Source organism: Lepidochelys kempii, chromosome 25, assembly GCF_965140285.1.
Source record: "Lepidochelys kempii isolate rLepKem1 chromosome 25, rLepKem1.hap1, whole genome shotgun sequence".
Lineage (NCBI taxonomy): Eukaryota > Metazoa > Chordata > Testudines > Cheloniidae > Lepidochelys > Lepidochelys kempii.
In genome coordinates, this window is record NC_136404.1 from 5,730,077 (window position 1) to 5,746,937 (window position 16,861).

At 55.4% G+C, this 16,861-nt stretch overlaps 1 protein-coding gene across 3 annotated transcripts in view; it reads left to right on the forward strand.

Annotated features, from left to right (window-relative positions):
* Positions 1-16,217, forward strand: part of CTXN1 (cortexin 1) — an 83,918-nt gene extending 67,701 nt beyond the window's left edge. For all 3 annotated transcript variants that reach the window (XM_073323881.1, XM_073323884.1, XM_073323882.1), the window contains exon 2: positions 15,481-16,217. In XM_073323881.1, coding sequence (XP_073179982.1) covers positions 15,706-15,960 — 255 coding nt within the window. In that variant the 5' untranslated portion in view covers positions 15,481-15,705 and the 3' untranslated portion in view covers positions 15,961-16,217. The remainder of the gene's footprint in view (positions 1-15,480) is intronic.
* Positions 16,218-16,861: the final 644 nt, after the last annotated feature.

Sequence of the window (16,861 nt, forward strand, 5' to 3'; positions counted from 1 at the left end):
TGGGCATTACTTTGCATTTATCAACATTGAATTTCATCTGCCATTTTCTTGCCCAATCACACAGTTTTGAGAGATCCTTTTGTAGCTCTTCGCAGTCTGCCTGGGACTTAGCTATCTTGAGTAGTTTTGTATCATCTGCATATTTTGCCACTCACTGTTTACTCCTTTTTCCAGATCATTTATGAATATGTTGAATAGGATTGGTCCCACTACAGACCCCTGGGGAAACCACTATTTACCTTTCTCCATTCTGAAAACTGACCATTTATTTCTACCCTTTGTTTCCTATCTTTTAACCAGTTACCAATCCATAAGGGGACCTTCCCTGGTAGCCTTGCTTAAGAGCCTTTGGTGAGGGACCTTGTCAAAGGCTTTCTGAAAATCTAAGTACACTATATCCACTGGATTCTCTATGTCCACATACTTGTTGACCCCCTCAAAGAATTCTGGTAGATTGGTGAGGCTTGATTTCCATTTACAAAAACCATGTTGACTCTTCTCCAACAAATTATGTTCATGTATGTGTCTGACAATTTTGTTCTTTATTATAGTTTCAACCAGTTTGCCCAGTACTGAAGTCAGGCTTGTAATTGCTGGGATCACCTCTGGACCCCTTTTTAAAAATTGGCATCACATTAACTATCTTCCAGTCATTTGGTACAGAATGAGCTGAATGAGCTGGGGCAGCAAGCTGCAGGGGCCTGGGTAAGTGGGACAAGGCCCTAGGAGTGTGAGCTGCTTCCCCAGCCTGGCCAAGCACAGCGTCTGGCTGGAGGGTTTGCACATTCTCCTCAGGGGGCCTGGAGCCACCGCATGTTGCTTGTCCCTTTCATTGTGGCTCTGGGGACGTCTTGTGCTGAAAGGTAAAATCGGTTTGATTTGGGAAACCTGTGTGGGGAGCAGCATGGTCCTGTGGCAATCAGGAACACTTGAGTTCCACCTCGTTGTGATACCAACTCCTTTGGGGCCAGGAGCAAGGCTGGCTGGGCCTCAGCTTCCCAGTCTGTACACCGTGGCTAAGAACTGAGTGCACAGGGTGGTGGGCTGTTCTGCACAGATCCCTGGGAGCAGGGGGGCTTGGAGCACACCCGGGGGAACTCAGCATGCTGCAGCATCAGACACTGCAGTCTCCCAGGCTGTTGAGGGTCACTCGCAAGCCAGTGTCTGAGATCAGTGCCTGGCTTTGCAGGAGCAGTTCAGTTGCGGCTCATCATAGAATCATAGACTATCAGGGTTGGAAGGGACCTCAGGAGGCCATCTAGTCCCACCCCCTGCGCATCCCTGTTGGCTGCACAGGACTGTCCCAGGAGCAACGATTACAGGAGTGTGTTACTTAGAGGGGGAGCCCCGAGCTGCCTGCAGTCCGGAGCCAGGCTGGGAGCGGAGGTGGAGTCCTGCACAGACAGGCGCTGGTGCTGCTGGGTTTGGTTCAGGGCAGGCTCTGTGCGGGGGGATCAGTCATGAGGCTGAGCTGGGTTTGGCTCAGGGCAGGCTCTGTGCGGGGGGATCAGTCATGAGGCTGAGCTGGGTTTGGCTCAGGGCAGGCTCTGTGCGGGGGGATCAGTCATGAGGCTGAGCTGGGTTTGGCTCAGGGCAGGCTCTGTGCGGGGGGATCAGTCATGAGGCTGAGCTGGGTTTGGCTCAGGGCAGGCTCTGTGCGGGGGGATCAGTCATGAGGCTGAGCTGGGTTTGGTTCAGGGCAGGCTCTGTGCGGGGGGATCAGTCATGAGGCTGAGCTGGGTTTGGTTCAGGGCAGGCTCTGTGCGGGGGGATCAGTCATGAGGCTGAGCTGGGTTTGGCTCAGGGCAGGCTCTGCGGGGGGATCAGTCATGAGGCTGAGCTGGGTTTGGTTCAGGGCAGGCTCTGTGCGGGGGGATCAGTCATGAGGCTGAGCTGGGTTTGGCTCAGGGCAGGCTCTGCGGGGGGATCAGTCATGAGGCTGAGCTGGGTTTGGTTCAGGGCAGGCTCTGTGCGGGGGGATCAGTCATGAGGCTGAGCTGGGTTTGGTTCAGGGCAGGCTCTGTGCGGGGGGATCAGTCATGAGGCTGAGCTGGGTTTGGTTCAGGGCAGGCTCTGTGCGGGGGGATCAGTCATGAGGCTGAGCTGGGTTTGGTTCAGGGCAGGCTCTGTGCGGGGGGATCAGTCATGAGGCTGAGCTGGGTTTGGTTCAGGGCAGGCTCTGTGCGGGGGGATCAGTCATGAGGCTGAGCTGGGTTTGGTTCAGGGCAGGCTCTGTGCGGGGGGATCAGTCATGAGGCTGAGCTGGGTTTGGTTCAGGGCAGGCTCTGTGCGGGGGGATCAGTCATGAGGCTGAGCTGGGTTTGGTTCAGGGCAGGCTCTGTGCGGGGGGATCAGTCATGAGGCTGAGCTGGGTTTGGTTCAGGGCAGGCTCTGTGCGGGGGGATCAGTCATGAGGCTGAGCTGGGTTTGGTTCAGGGCAGGCTCTGTGCGGGGGGATCAGTCATGAGGCTGAGCTGGGTTTGGTTCAGGGCAGGCTCTGTGCGGGGGAATCAGTCATGAGGCTGACACACACGTTGTCAGGGAGACATTCCCCTCACATCCTCCGCTTGCTCGGAGCTCTGCAAATCTGGGCTTGTGTTTTGGAAAGCGTGAGGTGCCTTCTCGGCTCCTCGTGGGCTCTGAGTAACTCTGCCCCCCAACCCCGCCGTCAGCTCTGCAGGACTCGGCCCCCCGGGCCCTTCCCCTGAGGGATGGGATCCAGGCTGCCAGCAGTGGAAGCTGCAGGTGTCTGTGTGGTGTGTTTTGGGGGGGGCAGTGCGTACACTGCGGTGAGCAGCTGAGCTCCTCCATGAGAGGCGTGGGGAAGAGCGTGCGGCTGTCCCCGTGCTGTGCCCATGCTCAGGATCTCTCTGGAAGGGGCACGGGTCAGTGTCCCAGGTAGGCCTGGAGCCCGGCAGAGAGAACTGAGCCCTCCCCACCCTGCACAGGCCTTCAGCCCTTCTGTCTGGGGGGCAAAGGGGGCAGAGAGTGAACAGGAAGGCAGGCGTGAGAGTACAGATGGGCCAGAGCAGAGCTGAACTGAGAGTCAGGAGACCATCCGGCTCACCTCTTGAGAGCCCCCATGGGGCGCTGCTTCCCAGGGCCCGTTCTGCCAGGGTAGAGAAGCCAAGTCTCAGGGTCTGATAGCAGGAGGGAAAGGAGGGGAGAAAGGGGAAATACTGTGGGGGGCATTAGCCTCCCCCAAAGCTTCTGTGGAGAGAAAACAGGTCCCCCACCCCCCTCCTGGACTGGGTAGGTAAGAACCAGGCCCCTGCCCCTCGACTGGGGCCTTGAGAAGTTTCAGCCCCTGCCCTGGGTCTGCGTGTGTTGGGGACCCCTGGACCCTGACTCCCCTGGATCCAGGCCCTCTTGCAGTGAGCACCCCTTGGTGCTCACAAGGAGTAAGGTAGATGCTTTGCCTGCCCTGCATGCCCTACATTAGGAGGTAATTAGGTTGCTTCTTTGCTGGGCGACTCCCTCCCCCTTTGGGGTCCATTGTGTTGCCTCCAGGGTGCTGAAGAAGCAGGGGACTGAACCCTGTGGTGGAGGCTGCCGAGGGCAGAGTAACGCCTCGAACTCAGAGCCAGGTTCAGCCTGCTTCTGGCCAGCTAACGCTGGCTCTGTCTTCTCACCTGGCTTCAGTCCTGCACTGCCTGAGTGCCACACATGGGCCGGGCAGCAACTGACTGCGGGGAGCTTCAGTGATTACAGCCCCTTGTGTGAACACGCCCGGCCCATGTGAATTCCAGCGGCAGCTGCTCCCTTCAGCAGAGACACCATGGTGCAGGACCCCCTGGGATGGACCCCCAAGGGTGACTCCCAGCCCGGGGCTGCCAGCAGGCCGGCATGTCCTTCCCACGCAGTGCGGCTGGGTATCTGCCAGGGCTTCTCGCTGGGGCATCCAGGTGCCTTCTGCATAAATCCAGAGCCATAATTTCTGTCGCTAAGGGGCCTAAGCCCCAGTGCAAGCCTGGGGGCTGCCTTCCAGCAGTAACTCCAACCCGGCGTCTCCCATCACTAGATCTGGCAGTGGGAGCAGGGTCCCTGGCCAAGGGCTCTCCTGTGAGGCTGCTCGGCTCTTTGCGACGGCCCCCTCCCCGCCAGCCATGGTGGTGTGCATTGGAGGCCAGTGTCTTAGCCTTTTGCCAACTAACGGATTCCAGGCTTGGGTCCAAGTTTTGGAAGTGGAGCTGGGAATGGGGAAGCGGCCATGCATGGCACAGTACCCACGGGGCATGCGCCTGTCAGTGCCTGGCTTAGCCGCTCTGGGCTGAACCTGGCTGATCTCGGCAGCAGATGGGACTGGAAGCTCCCCTGGTGATTCAAAGGACTGTGCACCTCAGCCCCTGCAGCACTAACCCTGGGCTAAGATGCGACACTCTAATCCCTAGACTTGCTCAGACCTGGTTCCGGGGCTGCCAAGTGCCCCATGACCGGTGGGCCGGCAGGGGAGGCAGCCCAGGCAGGAGACTGGCCGGCAGTCTGGCTGCAGCACAGAGCGTGGAGTGATTCTGCTCCATGGCCTCTGGCAGAGCCTGTCCAGTAGTGCAGGGCGGCTGAGCACAGATAGGCGCCTACCTCCCATTGGCTTCAAAGACTGCCAAGGCCCTAACCTGCTTGGGTGCTTATGACAGTCCCACTAGGTGCCTCTCTGTGCCTGGAAGCACCTCAACCCCTGTGTCAGGCGGCCCAGGCCCTATGGGGACAGTTACACAGTAAATCTGGTACTTTGAGGGGCATGGGGCAAGGGTGTCTTGAGGAGAAAACCTTCCCTTCTGCTGACGGAGCAAAGGGTCTGATCCAAACCCTGGCAGCCCCCTGCCCCAGGGGTGAGCGGCTCCTCCCAGCGCCTTCCGGAGCCCTGCAGCCCGGCCTGGCTTGCTGTGCTTCCCTCAGTGCTGTGTGCTGCCCTGCTCCACGCCGGAGGTGGGATGACAGCTGGGGGGTTCTCCAGCAAGCCACCTTCTCCCCCTCCCCCTCGATGCTGCTGCTTTCTGTGGATTTGTTATTAGACATTTCCTGACCCAGGGTAGCCAAGGGACCTTGCCCCCGAAGCTCCGCAGCTGGGGAGGGGGTGGCTGTTGCTGGGGCCTCCCCAGTTCACTGGACCAGAGTGACCCCCAGCTTCTCTAGCATTTTGCACAGAGCAGCCAGAGGGAGCTGGGTTCTGCAGCTTGTTTAGAGCCACACTGGGACGGAGCACAAATGCCCAGACCCAGACGATCGGAGCGTGGCCTTCAGCCACCAGCCTTGAGCGGAGGGGGTGGGGGGGAGGGTGTTGTGGGGAGGGGCAGGTTGAACTGGCCTAGCCCTAGTGCCTCCCTGTGCAGTGGGGTTGCACAACTTACCCCAGCTGTTGGGTGGCACAGGGTCCACGCCGCTCTCCTGGCACCAGCCCCAGGCCATAGGCTGGTGTGGAGGGGATGCAGCCATGGCCCCTCCTCCTCCTCTGAACCCAGCAGGAGGGCACAGCTCCCCAGACCGTGTGGGGACCAGGGGGCTGCTGTGAGCAGCCCCTGCACAGCCACATGGGGGCGAGCTTCTCCATCACCTGTGGCCATGCAATGCCTGGCTCGGCCAGAGGGAGACCCAGAGAGACAGAGGCACAGGGAGACCAAGAGATGCGACGACCCGCCCCCCCCAGCCCAATAAGCACATACCTAGGGAATTATACGCACACACCCCCACGTGCTGCCCGTGGCCCTGCCCCACTGGGAAGCACAGGTGCGTGCGAGAGGCCTGGCTCTGCAGGGTTTCTCTAGCGTGAGCTGGCCTGTGCAGTTAGTCTCTCCTTGGTTTGGCTGGGAGCAGGGGCACGTTGCCCGGCTGCTGCACATGCACCTCTCTGTCTCCGGGCTCCAGCAGGCAGGGTGCGCTCCACAGGAGTGCTTGGGAGCTCCCTCCCGGTGCCGTGGGGTTTGGCAGGGCTGGTGCCTTGGTGCACTGCCGCGCGCAGAGGCTGATTGCAAAGGCAGCTGTTCCAGAAGTTAGCGCTGTAGAGAGCAGGGCTGCTGCCCTAGGGTCCTGTGGGGAGCATGCAAGGAGCATGCAGTTCGTAGGAGAAGTGCAGCTTCTGCTTTTGGGGCAGAAGAGCTTTCCACTGTAATCCCAGCAGTGCCAGGCTGGGCAGTGGCCTCTCGGAGCTCAGTTAAGATCCACCTGCAGGCAAAATGGCCCAAGAGCCCGGCAGGAGGGGCTGAGTGTTTTGCTTCTTCAGCTACAAATCTCACTGCTAAGGAGTCTTGAGCATCGACCTGTGCCCTTAGGTAGATCTCAGAGCAATCCCAAGTGTGGGGGATGGAGGAGGGGAAATTTCCTTACAGGTTTCGGTAAAACCCACCCCAGAGAGGCCTCTGCTCTTGTCAGTCATCGTGGGTCGTGTTCGAGTGATCAGCTCTGTGCCGCCACCCACGGAAATAAGCTGCCAAAGCCCCATCAGATGGCCTGTGCTGGGGGGACTTTGCTCGGTTTCTGGAAATGAAGGGAGGGAAGGCAGCGCTGGACTGAGAGCCCTAAAGTGGCCTCTGCACAGGGCGGGCACAACATGGGGCAGTGCTAATGTAACCCTCCCGATGCTGCCCATCCATGCCATGGGCTGGCAGCCCTGTGGACACGGTGGAAGGCATGCTTCATGGCAGCTGTTCCAGGTTTACAGCATCTCCCAGCATGGCCTGAGCCTGCAGCGAGGTGGGCACGCAGACACCTGGTGTCAGGAGCTGCATGCGGCCTGCCACGCTCAGCACCGTCCCCTCCAAGGGGTCAGCAGGCAGGAGGCAGGCTCCCACCGCCATGGAAATCAGGAGCTACAAGGATGCATGGCGGGGGCTCTATGCCGTTCGCTTTTTCAGCCTTTAAGTCACGCTGAGGGACCATATTTTCAAGCTTCCCTTGGCAAGCATGAGGGTTGGAAATGCACTTTCAAGGAGCGGCAGCTGAGATTCACCCCTGATCTCAGGGCTCCAGGAGCTGGGACTTGAAGTGAAACACCCAGTATATCAAGACTCACACCATCATGACAGAAACTATCCCCACTGTGATTCACCCCTGAGCTCCTGCATTGACTCATTGCAGGGACTTAGACCCCTGTGTCTCTGAGCAGTCTGCCCCGCCCCATCCAGCTGGCTGGAGTGGCTGGCACCATGGGTCATTGTCTCTACCAGTGGGGGGGCAGTTGGGGCAGTGTGGTGGCCTTGGGCTGATGTTGTCCTTTCTGATCTCTGCTGCTCAGCAACGGGGAACGTTCACAGCAGCAAGCTGCGGGTCAGACTCTGCTCTGAGTTACACCAGTGTAAATCCAGAGTCAAGGCATCCAATGAAGTGAGCTGTAGCTCACGAAAGCTTATGCTCAAATAAATTTGTTAGTCTCTAAGGTACCACAAGTCCTCCTTTTCTGTTTGTGAATAACACGGCTGCTACTCTGAAACCTGTCAGTTACACCAGTGTAAATCCGGAGTCAATCTGTGAAGGGTTCATGTTTAGCTTTTCCACCTGGAAGCAGGCAGGGCACACCCTAACTGTTTTGTAGAAGCAATGCACACATTGCTCTATCCAAGGACAAGGGCTAGATATGAACCATGAGAACTTGATTGTTGGGACAGCGACTGTGGGAAGCTTTCTTAGCCTGGGCTCAAGGCCTGAGAACCAGGATTGTAGTAGATAAAGGATGGTAAATAAGTATATTAATCAATGTCATACATTCCTTTGTGTGTATCTTTTTGCGGTAGCAGTGTGTAATGCTTAGGGGGGAGAAATATAATAAAAGGAGAAGGTGGAAGGCGGGGGGCAGAACAGCCCATCTCAGCTGACCAGCCTGCTTGCTTGCATAAAGCTGTGTTCTGTCTCATCATTGAACTGCCACAACTGGCGCCCAACGTGGGGCCCTCAGCACTCACCTCGCCCAGCAAGGGTTTCAGACGCGTCACTCATCCGCTTCGTGGATCCCGGTGAGTATTTTTCATTGTGGTAAGTATGGGAAGCTCCCTCTCTGCTTTGCAAGTGCAACACCGCAATGAGCTGCAGTATTTGCTGCGTAAGGCTCAGCATGACTGTCCCGCTCGAGCACTTACTCTCCTGCTACAGGAGGTGCGTGCCCAGTGCCCGTGGTACCCTGAAGCCGGAAGCCTTAAGCTAGCGGACTGGGAGCAATTGGGCCAGACATTGCACAAAGAGCCTCGGGCACCCGTGCAGGCTTTACATGCCTGGCACCTCTGTCGCGACGCGATACTGCGTGTCACCTCGGATAGGCCCTCTTTCACGAGGCTGGTGATCTCGCCACGCCCGTCGGCTCCTGTAGCCATCCCCGTTGCAGCTCTCCCCCCTTCTACCGATGCAACCCAGCGTGTCGCTTCGGAAAGACCCTCTCCCGTACCCACAGCCCCCCCTCTCCCTGCTTTGCCCCCAGTGTCTTCATTACCACCGCCTCCCTTGCCTTCCCCACCGGAGCCAGTGTGTGATCACCCTCTGTCCGTGGGGCCCCATGCTCTGGGGCCCCCCGGAGGGTCATCTGTATCTGCTCAGAAGCTTTCGCTGGTGCAACAAATGGTTCACGCAGCGAAAGCTCGATCAGATCTTACAGCAGAGGAGCTGGCTGATCTGGTCTCAGTTTGCCCGGTGACCTGGCAGAATGATGACCAGGGCAACCCCGGTGGGCACCTGGACCACTTTGCCATACTCGGTGGACCACTTTGCCATACTCGGTGGTGGTAAAGAAAGCAATTCGTGAGTTTGGCCTGACTAGCACCTTTGTGCGTGGTCTCATTGAAGGGATAGGTACTGGGTACTCCCTAATCCCTGAGGATTGGAAAACGCTGCTGCGCATGATGTTATCACCCAGTCAGTATGTTATTTGGATTAGTGAGTATCGGCAGATGGCAGAACGCCAAGCTCAGGTACATAGAGAGCACGGTATCATTTATGAGCATTTGGCAGGGGAGGACCCGTTTGCTACTATTGAGATGCAGTCTCAACTCCCTCAGACCGTCTTCCCCATTATTTCCACCTGTGCCCAGCATGCTTTCAAGAAGGTCCCGGATTCAGGCAAGCCTACCAAAAGCTTTGTCAGTATCCGTCAGGGTGCCTCAGAGTCCTTTTTGGATTTTACCAACAGATTGCATGAGGCTATCCTCCAACAGGTGGATAACACTGAGGCAGCTCACGAGCTCCTGTTAAAATTGGCAGTTGAAAATGCAAACGAGGATTGCCGCCGTGCTCTCCAGGCAGCGCAAGCCTCTGGTATTTTAGAGCTCTCAGACATGCTGCGGGCGTGCCAGAACATTGGCACACAAGCCCACAAGGCTGGAGTTCTGGCTGCCGCCCTGAGAAAAACCGGGAAGGAGGGGAAGCATTGTTACCGCTGTGGTAAGGAGGGTCATTTTCAGCGGGAGTGCCGCTCATCTAAGGCACCAGCCCAATCCTCAAAGAAGTGCCCCAAGTGTGGGAAAGGTTATCACTGGGCTAATCAGTGTCGTAACGGGTCGGGAAACCGCGCGACGGGTCCCCCCGAACCCAGGGCCAAACGGGGGTGTTTCCCACTCAGACAACCGCTCCTCTGCCTTAAAATCCGTAGACTCTATGAGGGCGGCGACTGCTGGAAGTGCAGGGCTTGATTTGATCATGCAGGAGGACACTGACTTTCGGCTGCCAGGGGAGGTCTGTGCCATACCTACACAGGTGACGGGACCTCTCCCTGCCGGCTTTGTGGGTCTTGTTCTCCCTCGCTCACATGCTGGGAAACAGGGCTTTTTTGTCATTCCAGGGGTCATTGATGCTGATTACACTGGCATTATTAAGGTTCAGGTGTGGACTCATCTTCCACAGTCGCTCCCGCGTGGACGGTCAATTGCACAATTGATTTTAGTCCCCTATCAGGTGCCAGCCGCAGAGGATCAAACTCGGGGCGGAGGCGGCTTTGGATCGACGTTGTCTCACTCGCCGTCTCACAGCGCGTCTTCTCCACTTGTTGCTCTGACAATGTCAGTCCGCCCCTCGAAACCTCAGTTAACACTTCTCTTAAATGATGTTCCTTTTACTGGGCTGGTGGACACTGGAGCTGACGTTACGGTGATTCGTGATCTGGAGTGGCCAGTTAGTTGACCTACGGTTCCTTCTAAAGAATTGTGGAGGATCGGGGGTAGTAAACCCGGGCGCCACAGTTTGTCTTGGGTCACAGTCTCTAAACCGGGAGGCCGTACCCTTGCTACTATCCGCCCTTTTGTGCTCCCTGTCCACCTCAATATTTGGGGCCATGATTTACTTACAAAGTTAGACACCACCCTCGATATTAACATCTGATGGCCCAAAACCCTCCCTCCCCCACCGTGCCCTCCGCATTACCCTTGGTATGGCAATCCTTAGAGCCCGTATGGATTGACCAGTGGCCCCTCCCTCTAGAAAAGCTAAAAGCGCTTCATTCGCTTGTGCGGCAGCATTTGCAAGCACAGCGATTGGAGAGCTCCACCAGTCCCTGGAACACCCCGGTGTTCGTTATTAAGAAAAAATCGGGTGCTTGGCGGCTGTTACATGATTTAAGGGAAATAAATAAACGCATCCAACCTATGGGCCCCTTGCAATTTGGCTTACCAAATCCAAATTTAATTCCTCAAACCGATCAACTTTGTGTGTTAGATTTAAAAGATTGTTTTTTCACCATCCCCCTTTGCCCACAAGATTGCGAAAAATTTGCATTTACGGTGCCACAATATAATAATCAGCAACCCTCTCAAAGGTATCAGTGGAAGGTCTTGCCCCAGGGAATGCAAAATAGTCCAACCTTGTGTCAGCTTTTTGTGGATCGGGCCCTTGCCCCTTTCCGTGCCCGGTACCCTTCGCTAAAGGTCTACCATTACATGGATGACATTTTGCTTAGTGGTCCCTGGGTCACGGCACAACAGCTTGAATCTTTATCTCAGATTCTCGGCCAAAATGGCCTGTTAGTGGCACCAGAAAAAATCCAACGCTCTTATCCCTACCACTACCTCGGATATAAGGTTTTACAAACCTATGCTGCTCCGGTTCGTCCGGAATTAATTCTACCTCAACCCCTAACCCTTGTTAAATTACAACAGATTTTGGGCCATTTAAATTGGATTCGGCCCTACTTTCGTCTCCCCACTTCAATGCTGCAGCCGTTGTTTGAGCCCCTGCGTGGAGCCCGGGCACCGGGTGCGGTTATTGCCATCACTGAGGAGCATACTGCCTGCATTCGACAAATCAATGCAGCATTGAGTCAGCAGTTTGTGGACAGACTCCCAGAGGTCCGTCCCTTACGATTGGTTCTTCTTGCCACCCCTCATACGCCAACTGCGGCTCTGTTTGTACCCCGTACAGACACAGCCGTCTCTATTATAGAATGGCTATACCTTTCATCCACCCCTCCTCGAAATATTTATCCATATTTAGATGCCCTATCTGATCTTGTTCGTAAAGCCCGCCACCGTGCAGTGCAACTCACTGGCACTGATTTAGTTGCCATTGTGCTCCCCTTGTCCCGTACTGAATTTGACTCTTTGTGCCACACCTCCTTGGCCTGGCAGGTTGCTCTTTGTGATTATGTGGGAGAGATTTCTTACAATCCTCCAAAAGATCCTCGGTTGGTCATTACCCAAAAGGTGCCCCTAGTTGTTCATCGTCTTAGCCGCTCTCAACCCATTGTTTCCGCTGTCACTCTTTTTACTGATGGCTCTCCCCACCGAGGTGTAGTCACTTATCAGTTGGGTGACCCCCCTCGTTGGCATTCTCGTTTTACACTGCCTCAGCGTTCTGCACAGCGTTCAGAATTGGCTGCTGTTATTTTGGCCTTTCAACTTTTTGCTGATTGTCCCTTTAATTTAATTGTGGATACCCATTATGTTTATCAGGTAATTGATCATTTACCCCTTGCCCTCATTACCCCTCAGGTTGATGCAGACCTCCTTCGCCTGTTTTTGTCTTTGCAGCATCTTATTGCCACTCGTCATTTCCCTTACTTTGTTGCTCATATTCGCAGTCATACCCCTCTGCCTGGGCCACTCACTGAGGGCAATGCACGCGCCGATCGCGCGTTGCGTGGTCAGGTAAATTCCCTTTTTTCTGACCCCATTGAAAGCCATGCCTTTTTTCATCAGTCTGCCTCTGTTTTGGCCCGGCAGTTTCACATTCCTGCTGATCATGCACGTTCCATTGTTCGTTCCTGCCCCCACTGTGCTGCTGCTGCTCCTACCTTTTCTTATGCCGTTAACCCCCGAGGTACCGCAGCAAATCAGCTGTGGCAAATGGATGTTACTCATGTGCCACAATTCCGCCCCTATTCGTTTTTACATGTTTCCGTTGATACTTATTCGGGCTTCCTTTGGGCAACCCCACAATGTGGGGAAGCCACTAACAAAGTTATTTACCATTTGCTGGCCTGCTTTTCTGTTATGGGTCGCCCCTGCCAAATTAAAACAGATAATGCCCCAGCCTACTGCTCTGCAGCCCTCTCCACCTTTTGTGCCCGCTGGGACGTCCGTCTTAAACACGGAATCCCTTATAATTCCACGGCCAAGCCATTGTTGAACGTGCAAATCGCACGCTCAAAACCTTGCTAGATAAACAATTAAAACAAGGGGAGCTGCGTCTCCGAACCTTAGGAGACATTCTACAACAAATGCATATCCTCTTGTTTACTTTAAATAATTTAACACTGAATGCAGATCAGCAGACCCCTGCGGATCGGCATTTTCACAAATCTGAGGTACTGGAAAGACCGCGTGTCTTTTACCGTCAGCTGCCCGATCCACGGTGGCTGGGCCCAGTACCTCTAATCACTTGGGGTCGGGGATATGCTGCTGTGTCTCTCCCTGCAGGACCGTTGTGGGTTCCAGCCCGGTGTGTGCGACCGGCACTTAAACAACATGGCATGGCACCAGGGGCTGTCGAATCCCATGCCAGAGTTTCAGCTGACTTTGGAGGAGACCGCGTTGCCCCCCGGGTCGACAACGACGGGACGGAAACGGAGGAGGCGTAGTGTCACAAACCGGCCCGTGACATGGGGAGCAGTAAAAGCATTGGTCGCCGCGGCCCAACGAAGACTGGCAGCAGATCAACAGCCAGAGACTCCTGAGACTTTGTTTGTGGCGATTCTCGCCCAAATCACTGCTAATTCTGTGATGATTGTGTGCCTTTTGTGCCTGCTATTTCCTGTAGGGGTTGGCTCGGAAGCGCTTCCCCCGTTACGAGCCCGAATGACATATAACATATGGGAAAGATTGGCTTCAATAGCAAATGTTACCCACTTTTGTCTATCTAATTCTGTAGCAGCCGGAGATTTGTTAGGTACATGCCTTATTCCAGTATGTCATCACCCTGAGGAGATGGAGAATAAGACACTGTTCTCTGCTTATGCGAATCTTTCCTCCCAGTACTCTAGCATGGCTAATTGGGGCCCGGCCAACTATACTCTGCCTCGCACGGCTATATCCCTCCACACACCGTACCCGGCCGGGGCTGACAATGTCACCTGTGCGCGTGTAGTTAACTGCACTAGTACAAAGGTGCCCTTGGGCTGTCGAAAAATTTCTCAACCCCTTTTAAATTGTTCCCATGCTGTTAATGTTTCATACAATTATGGCCATATCATCCTACCATCAGGATGGTTTTTTACTTGCGGTTCACGCACCTTTAATTATATTCCTGCAAATTTAAGTGATGGCACCCTTTGCTGTCTTAGTAGAATGACACTTATATTGCCTTTTGCTGGTCAAAAACGTAGTAAAAGAAGTGTACCCCTTTCAGATGTTGCAGATGTTGAGCTTTTTAGTCGTGCTGAGTATACTGCCTTAGCGGCCTCTATTGTTGGGGTCCCCGCGCTTGCTATGTATTCCGCCAGAACTTTAAATAACCTGGCATGCTTTGCAGCAAAAGCAATTAATACAACATCCCAGGCTATTGCCTTACTTAACACAGAACAACACGAATTAAGGGATGCAATTTTGGATAACAGAGCAGCCATTGATTTTCTGCTCCTGAAACACCATCTAGGCTGCTCCACGTTTCAGCACATGTGTTGCTTTAATTTAACTGATAATAGTCGCTCCATAGAAACTAGACTGGCTTAATTGGCCAGTCTTACAACACACATACGCCAAGATCTGGGGTTTGAGGGTTTTTGGAATTGGCTTACAGGTTGGCTGCCCTCTCTAGAATGGCTGCGACAGCTTTTTGGTTATGCTGTGTTTGTAATCATTGGGCTTATTTTTTGCTGCTGCTGTGTACAATGTATTCCTTCCTTGTTAAGACTTTGTAAAATTTCGCCCTGGAAAGCTCCCCAAGTTATGTCCTTGTCTGTCTGGGAGTTAAATAGCATGACAAAACAAATTGACGGCTACCATGAGATGGCCAAATGTCATTAAATAAAAAACGGGGGGATGAAGGGTTCATGTTTAGCTATTCCACCTGGAAGCAGGCAGGGCACACCCTGACTGTTTTGTAGAAGCAATGCACACATTGCTCTATCCAAGGACAAGGGCTAGATATGAACCATGAGAACTTGATTGTTGGGACAGCGACTGTGGGAAGCTTTCTTAGCCTGGGCTCAAGGCCTGAGAACCAGGATTGTAGTAGATAAAGGATGGTAAATAAGTATATTAATCAACGTCATACATTCCTTTGTGTGTATCTTTTTGCGGTAGCAGTGTGTAATGCTTAGGGGGGAGAAATATAATAAAAGGAGAAGGTGGAAGGCGGGGGGCAGAACAGCCCATCTCAGCTGACCAGCCTGCTTGCTTGCATAAAGCTGTGTTCTGTCTCATCATTGAACTGCCACAAATCTGGTTCCCCTGGTATGATGGAAGTCAGACTCTACCCCTCTGCATGGCCTCTGAAGCCACCGTCTCTGTGCGAATGGCAGCGGGGTGGAGGGGTTCAGACAGTTACACCAGTGTAAATCCGGAGTCAATCCGGTTCCCCTGGTGTGATGGACATCAGACTCTACCCCTCTGCATGGCCTCTGAAGCCACGGTCTCTGCGCGAATGGCAGTGGGGTGGAGAGGTTCAGACAGTGTTGGGAAACAAAGTAGTTCGCTCACAGCCCAAGTCTCTTGTTTTCAGCAGAATCCCGATTCCAGCCAAACCCTCCCCGCGATGCTCGTCAGCCAGCTCTGCTATTTATCACGCCCCACTCCCTGGAGAAGGATGGGTCCCCCGTTAGGCTGAGACCCAACTCCATGTGCCCGAGGGGAGCACACAGGGTCTGCAACCCCATTGCTGGGGCAGGCGGGGCAGGGCCCAGTCCCTGCATGGGCTCCCAAGGGACGCAGCGCCGCCCGCACTGCAGAGGCATGTTACTCACAAAATAACGCAAGCAGCTCAGTCTGCGGGACCGTTCCCCAGGGGTGGGGCAGCAGCTGGGGCGGAGGGTCAGGAGCAGCGGGGCAGGGACAGCCTTGGGCTTTAGCAGAACCTGTTGAGTGTGTCAGTATGCGGGCTCCCTACAAACAGCCTCATGCCCTTCTCTTTCCCTTTCAGGAACGCTCGGCTGGAGTCGTGCGGCCCCATTTAGCAGCTGGGCCCCCAGCCACGGACTAGCCCCGGGCAGGTGATTGCCCTCTGACCGCTGGCACAGCTGCAATCCAGAGCTGGTTCCATCCCCAGGTGGCTGCCGTGGTGCTTGGGGCCAGGAGGATGGCTGCCGTGTGACCAGCCCGCGCCCTGGCCCAGCTCCCCGCCTGGCGGGCGTGCTACGGCACTGCAATGAATGATGCGTCAACGCTGGATTATGAACTGCTGTCCCCCTCCCTGGTGGAGCCCCCCGCCACCGGCCTGGGCATGGACGCCGAGCAGAAGACGGTCTTTGCCTTCGTCATCTTCCTCCTGGTCTTCTTGGTGATGCTTATGGTGCGCTGCTTCCGCATCCTGCTGGACCCCTACAGCCGCATGCCCGCCTCTTCCTGGACTGACCACAAGGAGGGGCTGGAGCGGGGCCAGTTCGACTACGCGCTGGTGTAGTGGGGCCAGGAGCTCAGTGCGCCGCCCCCCTCCCTGCCTTTCTCTGCCCCCACAGGGACACTGCCAGCTGGAAGAGGCCTGGCTGGGTTTGTCTCTTTTCTAGGCACTTCTCCTTTTTCTCCTCAGGCTGCAGCACCGTGCGCAGCTTGGATATTTGGGGGGATCTGGTGAGGGGGTGTCTGGGGTGGGATGAGCCTGGCGAGCTCTTGATTCAAAACAGGCCCCCCAGACGGCACTCTACCGTGCTTCTCAGTGTTGTGTGCTATGGGGGTGGGCAGGGGCAGGGCCTATTGGGATGGGGTGGGGCTGGGGGTGGGGGGGCGCATGCTGCGGGTCAGGTTTCTCAGGGTTTCTGAGCTGGGTGGCTGTGTACCAGACACGGCCTGAGCATGGTGTCTGCTGCCTGCTGCCGTCTCCCAGGACAGGGCTGTGCGGTTCTTCCTCCGGGTGTCCTCATGGCTGAGCCCTGTCTGTCGGGGCGGGGGGTTGTTATAGGCATCTCAAGTGCTGGCTTCTGTGACTTTCCCATTGGTTTCATAGAATCACAGAGTATCAGGGTAGGAAGGGACCTCAAGAGGTCACCTAGTCCAGCTCCCTGCTTAAAGCAGGACCCATCCCCAATTTTTGCCCCAGATCCCTAAATGGCCCCCTCAAGGATTGAACTCACAACCCTGGGTTTAGAAGGCCAATGCTCAAACCACTGAGCCATCCCTCCCCCCGAGGGTACCCCGCTCCATGTGAGTTGGACGCTGCCCGTGCCTGCCCCATGCAGCCATGGCCCCACGCACGAGGCACCCCTGCCGCCTGAGTGCCATGAGTGCCCAGCTCCCTCCTTGGCGGAGTGCCCCCTATTGGCGTTACACTGTAGCAAACACCCCCCCCCCCAGCTGGAGAAAACGCC